This window comes from Mus caroli, unplaced genomic scaffold (genome assembly GCF_978045245.1).
Source record: "Mus caroli unplaced genomic scaffold, Mus_caroli_1 scaffold_4, whole genome shotgun sequence".
In the NCBI taxonomy this organism is placed as follows: Eukaryota; Metazoa; Chordata; class Mammalia; order Rodentia; family Muridae; genus Mus; species Mus caroli.
The window spans coordinates 13,529,497-13,542,615 of NW_028227259.1; the positions used below are offsets into that span (position 1 = coordinate 13,529,497).

Genomic DNA, 13,119 nt, shown 5'->3' on the forward strand with positions numbered 1-13,119 from the left:
TGGCACAATGCCAGATTTTAAGTTTGGATCTTCCCCATAGATGACTTCGGTTGATGATGTAACGCAATGTTTGTTTAAGCTTGCACACATGTACAAGTAATGTAGATGCTTACCTGCAGGCTTAAGAAGTTTTCCTTGGATATTCAGTTCTACAGCTTTGCTTACCATAATTCCAGATTCATACGCACCGGGTCCACTTTCTGAAAGAAAAGGAAACAGGCTAAACTAGATGAGGCACGAGTGAAGCATCCTGCTTTTAAAAAGGATCCGGCTCCCTCTTTTCTTCCTGAATAGAGCAAGAAAATTTGAATAATCATGAATTGACTTTATTTGTTTACTGACAGGAATAATTCAACTTGATTTTATCTACTTCCATACTGTAATGGACATATGTCCAATCACAGTTGTGTAATATTTTCCAGTTGTTGGGGAGGCTGCTGGAGGGAAATTAAAGGAATGGTCATACACTCACAGAAGAGGCTTTGCCTTACATGAGATACGTGTCTGTGGGCACAGCTCTGAAATCTTAAGAATTTCAGTTTCCTCATTTTCAAAATGGAAGTAATAAAATAACTATGTATACAGATGGTGAAGGGTTGAACTAAAGAGCCCCCTCCCAGGAGGGAACCGTACAAATTATTTAAAAGATAGGCTATTCATTTTTATAGATAGCAAATTACACAATTAACACAGGTAAGATGCAATTCATCACTATACACCAACCAATTTCATTCATTAGCCATGTTTGAAGGCAGTGGTTGAAATACACGGGATTAGCCCCATATGTTTCTACTTACCCTGCATGCCTGCTAGAGATGCTAGCTCTGCATTGCTAGATGACCTCTTGCTGCGCATGAATTCTATTTCTCTACCTAAATGGGTGTTTCTTTTCTGTTTGTCCAGTCTCTTGTACGTATTATATACTTAATGATGATTATTCCAGGCAGTTAACAAAATATATTCATAGAAAAAATCATTTAACACATAAAAGGACCTGAGAAGGCTAAATTCCCAAGAAGACTCACTGTTAAAGTAGGGCGCAGTGAAAACATAGTTATCGTTATCTAGGCTCCGTTTGTAGAAGCTGTCCTCATACGTCTCTGGGTTCTCTTGCCAATTTTCTCCAGCCCTAGGGAGGAAATGGCTTTCATCATTTATATTCCTTAAGGTACATGATAATCGGAATTCCTTTTGTGGATATACAGCTCTACAGACATGTCTCCTATGCAGGTCTATCTAAGGAAGTCAGGTATGGATAGTGTAACTAATACTCATTACTAAGCAATACATCAGCGTAATAAGAATAAGAAAAAGCCTACGCCCTGTCAAGAAACCATGGATAAGTCAGTTCATTAATACTAATGAGCTTTGGTACCTATTCAGCTCCCTGCAGGAAGTGTTCCTAAGATAGCAAGGGATATGAGGCATGGACGAACAATGCAAGCAAGGATGCTTTCACTACACTGATGCTGCTGGAGGTCACATTATGCTCATCTAACCAGCTGGACTCCATCTACAAAGTGAAACATCTCTTTTAAGCTCTCTCACATTTTGTAATGGAGATATATATATATATATATGTATAGATACACAAAGATGACAAGCAACTGCCATTGTTCAGGCAAATGGAATATTTTATTAATATAAACATTTTAAACAATACTGCAATTTAATATGCTAACAGTGATCAGTTTTCCCAAAGAGTAGCTTCCTTACATGGCAACATCCAGAGCCTTGGCACAGGCCGTGGCGATGAACTTATTTTTACAGATGTTATGTGAACTTACTCTTTAGGATAAACTCTCGTAATCCCACCGTCTGTCACCACAAAGCGTGCCTTCACTCCTTTACTGAAAGTGGAAAATAAAAGGAGAACATTTGAAACAATAAGCTGTTCAATGCTAAGCAAGGTGCTCGTAATAAAAATTACACACACACACACAAAGGTAGGTTAATAACCTATGAAATTAAAACCCCATTAAACAATCACTGTTAACATATCTAAGAGTCATTTTAGAAGAAAGAAGGATGGGGCTGTCCTTTGAAGACTGACTAGCAGTTAGTAGGGACTACAGAGGACCTCAGTGTATAGAGAAAAGTATGTATGAGAGAAAGTTAGGAAACGTGTCTGGTGTCTACTTGTGAGAACTGGATAAGAGAAAGGGAAAACAACAACATGAAGTCCAGTCTCCAGTACAAGTTTCTTAAAGAATCTGCCTATGGGAGGTTTGGAAGCTTGTGCTTGAGAATCGTCCTCCCCCACCTCTCTGAGGCAGGATTTGGTCTATGCATACGGCAGTTAAACAAGTGTAGCACCCTCTGCTTCACTTCCTAAGGGCTGGGATGAGAGACATGGACCAGCATCGTTGTCTTCAAGCTCCATCAGTATCTTCATCACTACATGTACACTTTAGAAACAGGGCTGAGGCAGGGATGCCTTGTAGGGGTGATAGACTTAGAACTGGGAACAGTACTGGGAAGCACTAATGCACAAAACTTAGTCACTGTAATTCCTGAAAAATAGTATTTTAGGGCCTTGTTTATGAAGAAGAGGCAGAAACATGGTGAGGAGGACTATCTAGCATCAAGTCGGCCATCAATGGAAAGAGAGGCCCATTGGACTTGCAAACTTTATATGCCCCAATATAGGGGAATGCCAGGGCCAAAAGAATGGGAATGGGTGGGTAGGGAAGTGGGGGGCGCTATGGGGGACTTTTGGGATAGTATTGGAAATGTAATTGAGGAAAATATGTAATAAAAATATTAAAAATCAAAAACAAAAATAAAAAAAATCAAAAAAAAAAAGAGGTTGACTAGGAAAGGAGTGGAGAAGAGGTTATGATGAGAACCACCTTGAGGAACTCTGCACTTCCACTGTAAGTAGTACAGTGTGTGTGGGAAGTGAACAGCCAGTAGGAAACACATTTTGCCAGGGACACACATACGCAATCATGTCTCTTTAGTATGCTCTAGCCATGTTAACACAAGCACTCACAAATGCCCAGTAGTCCTTACTACTGGGTTACACTCACAACTGAAAATGCAACTCCTCAACAATTGCTAACATGACTTCCTGAGACATCATTCCTAAAGCTAAATAACTAACTGAATCTATGAGAAGCATTATCTAAAAGTTTCCAGGGAGATATGAAACAGAAATACAAAATATATACTTTTATTAACTATAACAAATACTTACATATTTTTCTGCTTACTCCAATAATTTTGGACAAGTTCATTTGTAAAACCTGCATCCAGCAAGATTCTATTAATCAAATCTGTATTACCTAACACAGAAAAAAGAGAGATTCCTTTAATTAAACTCAAATAGGTTTTTAATTCTAATTTATAATGAAACAAATATACTTACTATTTTCAAAACAAGTTCAGTAGATATTCAAGAATATTTCACATAAATTTTGTATTTTAAAATCATTTATCTTGTCTTACTTATTGGGGACATGAATGAATTAATATTACAAAAGCCAGTCAGTACCAAGAAAAAATGTTTATCAAAAGGCACCTGAGACCTAGACATGATAAGAAAGTGGTGCCTATGAGAACTGACCAGTAATGTTGCCTAACCAAGACATGCACAGTGACACTAACAGAGACACATGGAGAGGGGAAACTTTACATGGCAAATAGTGACTGCTGAGAAAGAGACAATCAGTCATCTCCAGGGACAAGGCTCTGACAGGATATTCAATTCCTTGTCATCAGCACATATTCATATGAACAACACTAACTGGACACAGGAGGTTGTATGTGTGACTGTATTTGTATATATGTGCATAGGTGTCTGTGTATAATATACACACACATATGTATACATATATATGCAGATTTGGATATTTAAGACATATATCTTAAATATCTATATACTCATAGATATGTGGCACTAATAATTGAAAATAAGAGGTTATGAACTTGATGGGGAGGTGGGAGGCATGAAGAAAGGAAAGGAAAGGAAAGGAAAGGAAAGGAAAGGAAAGGAAAGGAAAGGAAAGGAAAGGAAAGGAAAGGAAAGGAAAGGAAAGGAAAGGAAAGGAAAGGAAAGGAAAGGAAAGGAAAGGAAAGGAAAGGAAAGGAAAGGAAAGGAAAGGAAAGGAAAGGAAAGGAAAGGAAAGGAAAGGAAAGGAAAGGAAAGGAAAGGAAAGGAAAGGAAAGGAAAGGGAAGGGAAGGGAAGGGAAGGGAAGGGAAGGGAAGGGAAGGGAAGGGAAGGGAAGGGAAGGGAAGGGAAGGGAAGGGAAGGGAAGGGAAGGGAAGGGAAGGGAAGGAAGGAAGGAAAGGAAAGGAAAGGAAAGGAAAGGAAAGGAAAGGAAAGGAAAGGAAAGGAAAGGAAAGGAAAGGAAAGGAAAGGAAAGGAAAGGAAAGGGAGGAAAGGATGTGAATACAGTGCTCATGGATGAAACTCTGGAGAAAACCTTAAATTAAAAATAAATAGATGAAAATTCAAAAAGACGTCTGCTGTATGATGTTTTAGGAAACAAAGAAATGACTTTCCGTTTTCTGTGTTTCGTTTGTTTCTGTAGTTTAATATGTGGTTCCACACCATTATATATATACATGTATGCTTGTATGTACATATTTGTATTTATGTATTTGCAATATACTTATACTCTCATGGAGCTAGGGTTATTAAATGAAATTATCAAGTAAAAACATAAAACAAAAAAGTCCCTGTCTACTTTCACCTTTTTTAAATAAGGAGAAGGTCCTTTATCTCTTTCACAATCCACAGTGGAACATAATATTTTCAGAGCATAAACTGGACTTAAAACCTCCTATAAATGTCCATTTTCGAGTGTGTCTTGGAGCAAGGGAAAGGGATAGAATTACCCTCTACCAGCACCATCATAAAACTGGGTTTTGAATGTAGCAATATCAGTTCAAGAGCACGGGCTTTCACCTGCCATTTCTGGAATAACTGGTGAGCATGCTTCTCCACAGAGGGAGTAGGAAATGAGGACCCAAGATCACAGAGCATATCTTACTCATTTTGCCTCTTTGTCTGATCTCAGGATGTGAAACTCTGAGCCAACTAAAGGTACTTTCTTCTCACATTCAAGATAAAAGCAATCTGATCCAAATAAGGAATATATGGTCTTCACTAATATCAGTCTAACTTATGTAAGGGGCAGAGATGAGATGGAACAATTCAGATAGTTTTCCAACATAAATTTGAGTTGGAGCGACAGTCCATCCCATATGCAGACACCAAACCCAGACATTACTGCTGATGCCAAGAAGTACTTGGTACAGGAGCCTGATAGAGCTGTCTACTGAGAGGCTCTGCCACAGCCTGACCAATACAGGTGTGGATGCTCATAGCCATCCATCAGACTGAGCATGGGGACCTCAATGAAGGAATTAGGAGAAGGACTGAAGGAGTTGAAATGGGTTTGCAACCACATAGGAAGAAGAACCTATCAACCTACTAGATCCCCCAGAGCTTGCAGGGACTAAACCACCAACCAAAGAGTACACATGAAAGGACCCATAGCTCCAGCTGCATATGTAGCAGAGGATGGCCTTATCTGGCATCAGTGGGAGGTGAAGCCCTTGGCCCTGTAAAGGCTCAATGCCCCAGCATATGGGGAATGCTAGGGCAGTAAGGTAGGAGTAGGTGAGTAGGTGAGCACCCTCATAGAAGCAGGGGTGAGGGGGGATGGGATAGAGTGTTTGCGGAGGGGAAACCAGAAATGGGGATAGCATTTGTAATGTAAATAAATAAAATAACCAATAAAAAATTTAAAAGAAACAGCAAGGTGGTTTTCTGGCTTTGATAACTGATAGAAGTACGTTGTTTCGCCTTTCCTGCTACAAGGAATTGCTTTTTAAAAAGGGAAAAGGAAAGAGAAAGGGAGGAAGTATATATCTCATCTATTTCTTCATTTTTTTTTCAAATTCTATTTCCCGGGGTAAATTGTGATATGCATTTGCTTTTCCTTTCTTATTTACCACTTGAGTTATATCTAAATATTGAATTAGTAGAAGCAATTTTTAGGATGAAAATTTCTTTTATTCTCGAATGTTTAAAAGCCCATAACCTAAGTTTCTGAGCAAAATATTCAGAAAATATTGTTATCGATTTAGTGAAGAGACAATTATGATAATGAAAATTAATTTTTAAAATTGTCTTCATCTACCAGTTTTATTTCATGAGGGATGCAACTACAGAAGTATATTTTTTTTGACAAAGTTGTTTGTCATCAAACTAAGTCATAAAGAAAGAAAACTCATAGGTGATTACTGTTTATATTCTATCCATAAGAAAACATAAATTTAAAGACATAACACATTCAAAGAATGGACCCATTTTTCTCTACATAGCAAGTGTATTCACTGTAATGAACCTCTCCACTTTTCAAAACCAAATTTTCTATATGTGAAAGGAGCTAGGATGAGCACCTCAACTAACTACTTTCAAGTGTGATATTGCCTTAATATAAAAAGTTAAGGACCAATTTATTGCATAGTACCACTAAAAATTCATACAGTTAATAAAAAAGCAAAACTAGCCCACTAATAAGATGATATGATTACCCCAAGACTTGATCAGACGTAGCAAACTGACTCTTTTAGAGACCAGCACCAAGTCAAGAGCTAGAAATACATGTATACTTACAGGAGGGGTTGTTTGGAGTTTTCCTATCAATAAATTCATTGAAATTCAAAAGAAATTCAGTGTTATTATCTGAAGGTTTAAGATCATTGCAGTATTCCCTGAAAAAAATGGAATATTTAAATTATTAAAATAAAAACCTTACATCTTTATAGTTTTCTGAAACATCATTTATTGGATGTATGGGTTTGCAAATGATTGATTTTATTATCCCCATTTTCTTATATCTAAAATATACCAGTTCACTGTTAGTAAATATTGGGTCTATGAACAGTCTATATTCACTGCCCAGCCTTTGGAGAGTGGGTGCTTAGCACAGATGTACTTACTAAAATATCATGGTAAATGTGGCTCTATAAATTTCATTCAATAATTAACACAGTTAAAATGTTTATTCATTATAAAATTAATAAGCTGAATACATATCAACATACTTTTGTATAGCAATCTGTATTTTAATATCAAAGCAACACGAGAATGTTTTACAGGTTTACAAATATCTTAAATTCTTGACTTACTTTAAGGGATATTAAGAAAATATGTCCCCAGAATAGGCTGTTAGAAAAGACAGGGATGCCAGCTTAGCTTGTTTGTTTTATCTTGTGGTGTGTTTGAGACACAGTCTTTCTATGTAGGCCTAGAATTTGCTATGTAGTTGAGTCTGGCCATCATTACAGTAGGAACCTTAGAGATATCATGACCAATGGATGATTGCAAAGGACAGTGTGAAGTGTAGTTGGCCTGAGGCTACTAGATATGATGTGTGTGCTGGGGGTGGCAGAGCCAGAGGAGCTGTAGGAGTACCTAAACCCTTTGAAGCCCAGACTATCTTAAATGAGTCTTAGATGATGAACACTGAACTACAACCTTGGATGGCTTTAATGGTCAACTTTACACAGACTAGAGTGAATTAAGTGAGGAAATCTCAGTTGCTGGACTTTGCAGAGGTCCATTTGGCCAGTGGGCATATCTGTAGATTTATGTTTTGACTGTTAACTGATGCAGGAAGGTTGATCCCACTGTGGGTGGAACCATTCCCGTTGCAAGTAATCTTATCCTGTATGAAAAAGGTAGATAAGCAAGTCCTGTGAGCTGGTCAAAAGGCCGTGTTCTTCCACAGTTTCTGTTTCAAGTTCCAGCTTAAATTCCCACCCATTCTCCCCCACTAAAATTGACCATAACTCGCAATTGTAATCTAAAAAAATCCTTTCTTCTCTCAAGTCTCTTTTGGTCAGAGTTCTTTAGGACAGCAGTAATCAAATTAGAAAGATAGTGTAGCTGCCAGAAACAGTACATAAGAAAATGTGACTTTCTGCACTTTAATAAACAGGCAGCCAGTCTGCAAGCTCCTAGTTTATAGTAAAGGGAACCGCAAGAGAACCCTGAACCGAGATGACAGAGCACTTGAAAGCCATGGAATACAGCCCAGATAATCACCATAACAATGCAGAGCCACTGGTTAGTAATTAGCAGTTGAGAATGATGCCATTACAGTTTAAATCCTCTTTCTAGTCACAGGATTGGAAAGCTAGAGCAAATGCAGGAAATGTAAGATCCATTCAGATGCTGCTCTATGAACAAAAGGCCTTGGCTTGCACTAGGGCAGAATAGCTAGAGAGTGATAGAAATATACATAGATCCTAAGATTGAACTGGCAAGGCTCGAGGATCAGTTAGACATCAGCAGAAGGGAGCAGGCCAGGACAACTACCATGTCTCAAGATTGTACATTGGGAAAATTATATTTTCTTCATAAAAGCAACACAAGTAGAGCTTTCCAAGTGGGACAAATATTTACAAGACTCCGAATTGGAAGCACATTGGAGAAATATTCCTGTTAGGCTTTCCTGACACATGAATGTCTTATGTGGAAATACGAGGGTGGACAAAGACTGGCAAGAGATCTGTTCAATCCTCTACTGCAATGTCGACAAGCCACTTGTGCCTGTTGTTTCTAGCAGTTAGGACTGTCATGATAGATTTGGGAGACATCACCCCAACTTGTAGGTGAGGAATTCATGCATGACTTGCGGCTCAAAGATGGACTCCCATTAGACAAGAGCCTAGGTAAGCACAGTTCTCAGCTCCTTCACTGTGAGAGGTAGGACTGAGGCTCATAGGAGAACCTTGCATCTGCAGCTGGAGAGGGCCAAGAAAATTAAAACCTTGGAACATCAGGAGAGAGATGGCAAAGAGGACGGAGGCGATGAGCAACTCTGCCCACAGCACACATAAAGGAGAAACTCTCTCCCAAAGATGAGGATCAGCTTTCTTAACTGCGATTTTCCAAAATGGTACAAATACTACCAATTTTCAAATAGTGGCAGAATGTAGTCATTTTCATTTGTAGAAATAAAGGGTTAACTTTAAATAACTTTAGGAACCCTTTTTAAGGTATTGTGAAAAATTTCTGCATATGGGCAACAGAAAAAAATAATAATGGAATCATTTTTAGATATTTTAGCCTAGATTAATAACAAATTAAATAGATTAGTAAGATACGTTCAAATGAAAATTATTGGATGAGGTTGGGCATCACTAAGCATACTTGGAATCTCAAGACTTGGGAGAGGAAGACAGGAAGATCCTAGGAGCTTCTTTATCTAAGGCTAGCAGAGAACTCAAGCTTCAGATTCAACGAGAGACCCTGTCTCCAGGAACAAGGTAGAAAGCAATAGTGAAAGATCTCTGGCTTCCGAATGCACATGCTTATATACCCACATACACAAATTAGTGACACACAGATTATAGTGACACAAAGTTATTACATAACACACACACACACACACACATCATGAGGCAATGCATTTTTCCTCCCCTCCAGCTGCATGAGACACCAAAATGAAAACAAAACAAGATGAAAAACATGGCTTTTGGCCCCTACTGTCAAAAAGATGCAAGAAAACAAATGGTGGTGAATCCTGTTTTGAGAAAAGGCCTAAGAACTTTAGCATTGGACAGAACATCCAACTCCAAAGAGATGTAACCCACTTTGTCAATGCCCTCAGTACAACAGAGTATTCCTCCAAAGGGCTATCTGTTATGACCTGTTCCAAGTATCTCCTGAAATTAACCAGTTCACCAAGGCTCTGGACCATCAACTGCCTAGATGCTTAAGGTTGCCCTTAAGTAATGTTGTGCAGGTGAGACACAGAGTGGCTGAAGAGAAAGAGGCAGTAGATCTACACTGAGAAGAAAGCTGCTGGCAAAAGGAATGTCTCTACTAAGACACCATCTGTGCTTAGATCTGTAATCAAAACTGACACTACTTTGAATAGAACAAACAAGCTCAGATGGCAATGATTGCATATTATGTAGACCCCATAAAGCTTGTGGTTTTTCTGCTTTCTGTGTTGCAAGATGGAGTCCTCTACTGCATCATCAAGGGAAAGAAGGCCAGGCTGGGATAGCTGGTCCACAAGAAGAGACACAGTACCGTTGCCTCATATAGGTGAACTCAGAAGACAAAAGTGCTCTGGTTAAGCTATTAGAAGCAATCAGGGCCAATCACAATGACAGATACAACCATCTAGGGGAGATAATGCCTTGGGTTCAAAATCAATGGTTTGCATTATCAACTTAAAAAGTCAAAACTCAAAAACTTAATACCAAACTAGGTTGCCTGTTGCATGCATACTGCTAAGTTTTCAATATATAAATATAGCAAAAAATTGTTCTCCAAGAAAAATTTACCATCTAAAAGTCTTTGTCAAGTATATGAAAATATCATTATGAGCTTAAAACATTCCATATTTAAGTATGTGGGCATATATATGTATATATATGCATATATATGTGTGTGTATGTATGTATGTATGTATGCATATATGTGTGTGTGCGTATATGTATGCATATATATGTGTGTGTGTATACATGTGTGTCTGTGTATATGCTCACAAGATAATTATATCTATGGAGTACCTTTGTGCTTAAGTATGTATAAACTATACAACCTCCAATAGACAATTCTCTAATACTGGATGCAATTTTTTATTCCAGCAGACCAAAGCCTCTCTGTCCCATCTGCCACTGTGCACCTGATTTATCACACTGCACCGTCTATATCAATTGCTCTACAAGAACTTAAACCATAGCAGGAATTTTAATGAATAAATAGGATATTGGAAGCTTAAAAGTTATTGTCCCTTTAGTTCCATAATTTAACCCAGAATGAAGCTAGAGTAATCTTGATCCAATTTATGAAATTTTTTGAAGGACTAAGCCAACAATGTGAGTTATTACAAATGAAACTCAAACAACATAACCAACCTTGGTGCGATGAAAGTATAGCCAGATTCTTCAAAATTGTCTGGCTTCAGGGTTTCTGAATCTGAAAATGTAATGATATAAGATTAGATAAATAATATAGAGCATATGCTTCAATGGTCTGTGACAACATAAAAGCATTCTAAGGAACACCTAGTCAGAAAAATTTAAACAGACTACTTAAATCCCCAAGTTGAAACAAATTAACGGACAAGATTCTCAATGCTTTCAAACATAATAAGATCATAAAATGGGTAAATGTCACTAGACAATTACAGTAATAATTCAACATAAAATTCTACTTATACTTTTCCATTTACTAATTCTAATACATTTAAATATCCAAAGTCCTAAAGTATTATTGCATATATTATAGCAAGTGTTTTTTAAATAACAGTGCAGAATTTTATCAACATTATGATAAAATGCTTTGAATGAATTCATTCATGCATTTAGTTAAGTAATAAGAATCTTATGTTAGGTGTGAATTAGTAGGTGGAAAGATGTAAAAAGAAACATGACATTAAGTCTAAAAAAATTAAAACCAACTTGAGTGTGACAGGTTGCATGAACAAACACAGGCACACCTGCCCTGTTCTGCTGCCAACTTTCAGGAAGTCATGGAGGAAATCTAGCAACTGTGAAGCACAGAGGATAGTATCCAATAGGAATGAAAATATTAGTGAAAATGCTGTACTAAACAGAAAGATATTGAGCAACAAGGAAATACTTGCCCTTCATTTTTCCCTTTTTTGCTGTAAATCCATCAGAAAGAGAAAGCAGGGAAACAAAAAAAAAGAGGGTAAAGTAAAGGGGGTCACAAACAATATTTTATTCAATGACTGTGAATAAAAATATTGTGCATAGATCAAAGGTCCATTTATGTATAGCTGTAGTTTGGAAAAAAAACACATATTTTTGAAGACTGGAAGGTATGCCCTGCCAACTTTATTATTTTTCCCCTCTCTGTACTGTGGTTATTTCAAGGGTCTGTTTTGGCAGAGTGGTTGATGCGGGTATGGTACCAAAGATGCCAGCTCTGAACAGAAGCACTTACCAATCAGCAAAGACTCACTAGTCATCCCCTCCTTTATCACATAAAGAACTAGGTCATGCAAAACTGGTGCTTGTTAAAAGACCATCATACCTATTACATTAGAGTGCAAATATATATTTTAATCATCTGCAATATAGAAGTGTCGACCATTGCTGCAAACAGCAAAAGAACAGGCAGGGAAATGATGGAAGCTGGTAAAAGATACAGATGTATTTCTGTCCTGAATCCTAACAGAAAAAAATTTAGGTTGGTAGTACACATTGAGTGGTTTACAAAGGATATGATGGTCATTTTGGTTAACTAAATCTAGCCATCCAAAACAAAATAAAACTTAACAATGACTTGAAATAGGCGCTGATGTTAATCACTCCACATTCCGAAGGATGCTTAAAGGTGAATTCGTTTGAGTTACTGAAACATTTAATTTGGATTATAAAAAGAAAGCTACTTGCCAAGCACATTATTTTGGCCAAATGCAAAAACAAGAAAAATAAATAAGTCAATAAATAAATGAAAAGGTAAGATAAGAAAAGGGAAAGCTTTGTTAGCACAGCACCAGAAGCGAGACTACGTTGGAATCAGCATGTGAAACATTTCACACCAGCTCACAGACCCTTAAAACGACAGGCACAGAGGAGACAGCACTGCAATGATTCTCTGAGCACATAGCAAGGCAGGGAAGGGTGGTCGGACTGCCAGTGAGACTGGAGTACCTGCTCATATTCTATCCATGTAGAATATTTCTTGTTCCTTGCATGTTTGGGATGGGTTAGAATCATTGCTATAGATTTGATAATAATACCTACTAAAAATCTATAAGGCTCGGGTATTCCACAGTCTACGCATAAACATTTGTGACCAGGAGATAAGAAATAGACCCTGAAGTTGCTTTCATAGTACTTACATCTGGCCTGAGTTATTGTCTCTTCTAGTTTGGCTTTTATATAGTAAAAACTGTAGGTTGGCAATACCAAGGCCAAACTGCAATAGAAACAAGAGAAGCATAAACACAAACACACAAAATGAAACATAACTTAAAAAAAAAAAGACACATCAAGTTCACGGGAAAATCCAAAGACTTTCCTCATGTGAAGGCGAGGACATGTTACTCTGACCAGTGAATGCATTCAGCAAATAGAATTCTTAATTTCCACCTTGCTAAACAGTG

At 37.6% G+C, this 13,119-nt stretch overlaps 1 protein-coding gene across 4 annotated transcripts in view; it reads right to left on the bottom strand.

The window, feature by feature from the left end:
* The window catches only part of Cacna2d1 (calcium voltage-gated channel auxiliary subunit alpha2delta 1), a 427,194-nt gene that overhangs the window by 22,098 nt on the left and 391,977 nt on the right, over positions 1-13,119 (bottom strand). For 2 of the 4 annotated variants that reach the window (XM_021163868.2, XM_021163867.2), the window contains exons 22-29: positions 12,856-12,932; positions 11,629-11,649; positions 10,898-10,958; positions 6,633-6,730; positions 3,200-3,287; positions 1,788-1,850; positions 1,026-1,129; positions 114-200 (exon numbers count right to left, since the gene is read on the bottom strand). In XM_021163868.2, coding sequence (XP_021019527.1) covers positions 114-200; positions 1,026-1,129; positions 1,788-1,850; positions 3,200-3,287; positions 6,633-6,730; positions 10,898-10,958; positions 11,629-11,649; positions 12,856-12,932 — 599 coding nt within the window. The remainder of the gene's footprint in view (positions 1-113; positions 201-1,025; positions 1,130-1,787; positions 1,851-3,199; positions 3,288-6,632; positions 6,731-10,897; positions 10,959-11,628; positions 11,650-12,855; positions 12,933-13,119) is intronic. The other 2 variants (XM_021163870.2, XM_021163869.2) reach the window with 1 other exon arrangement.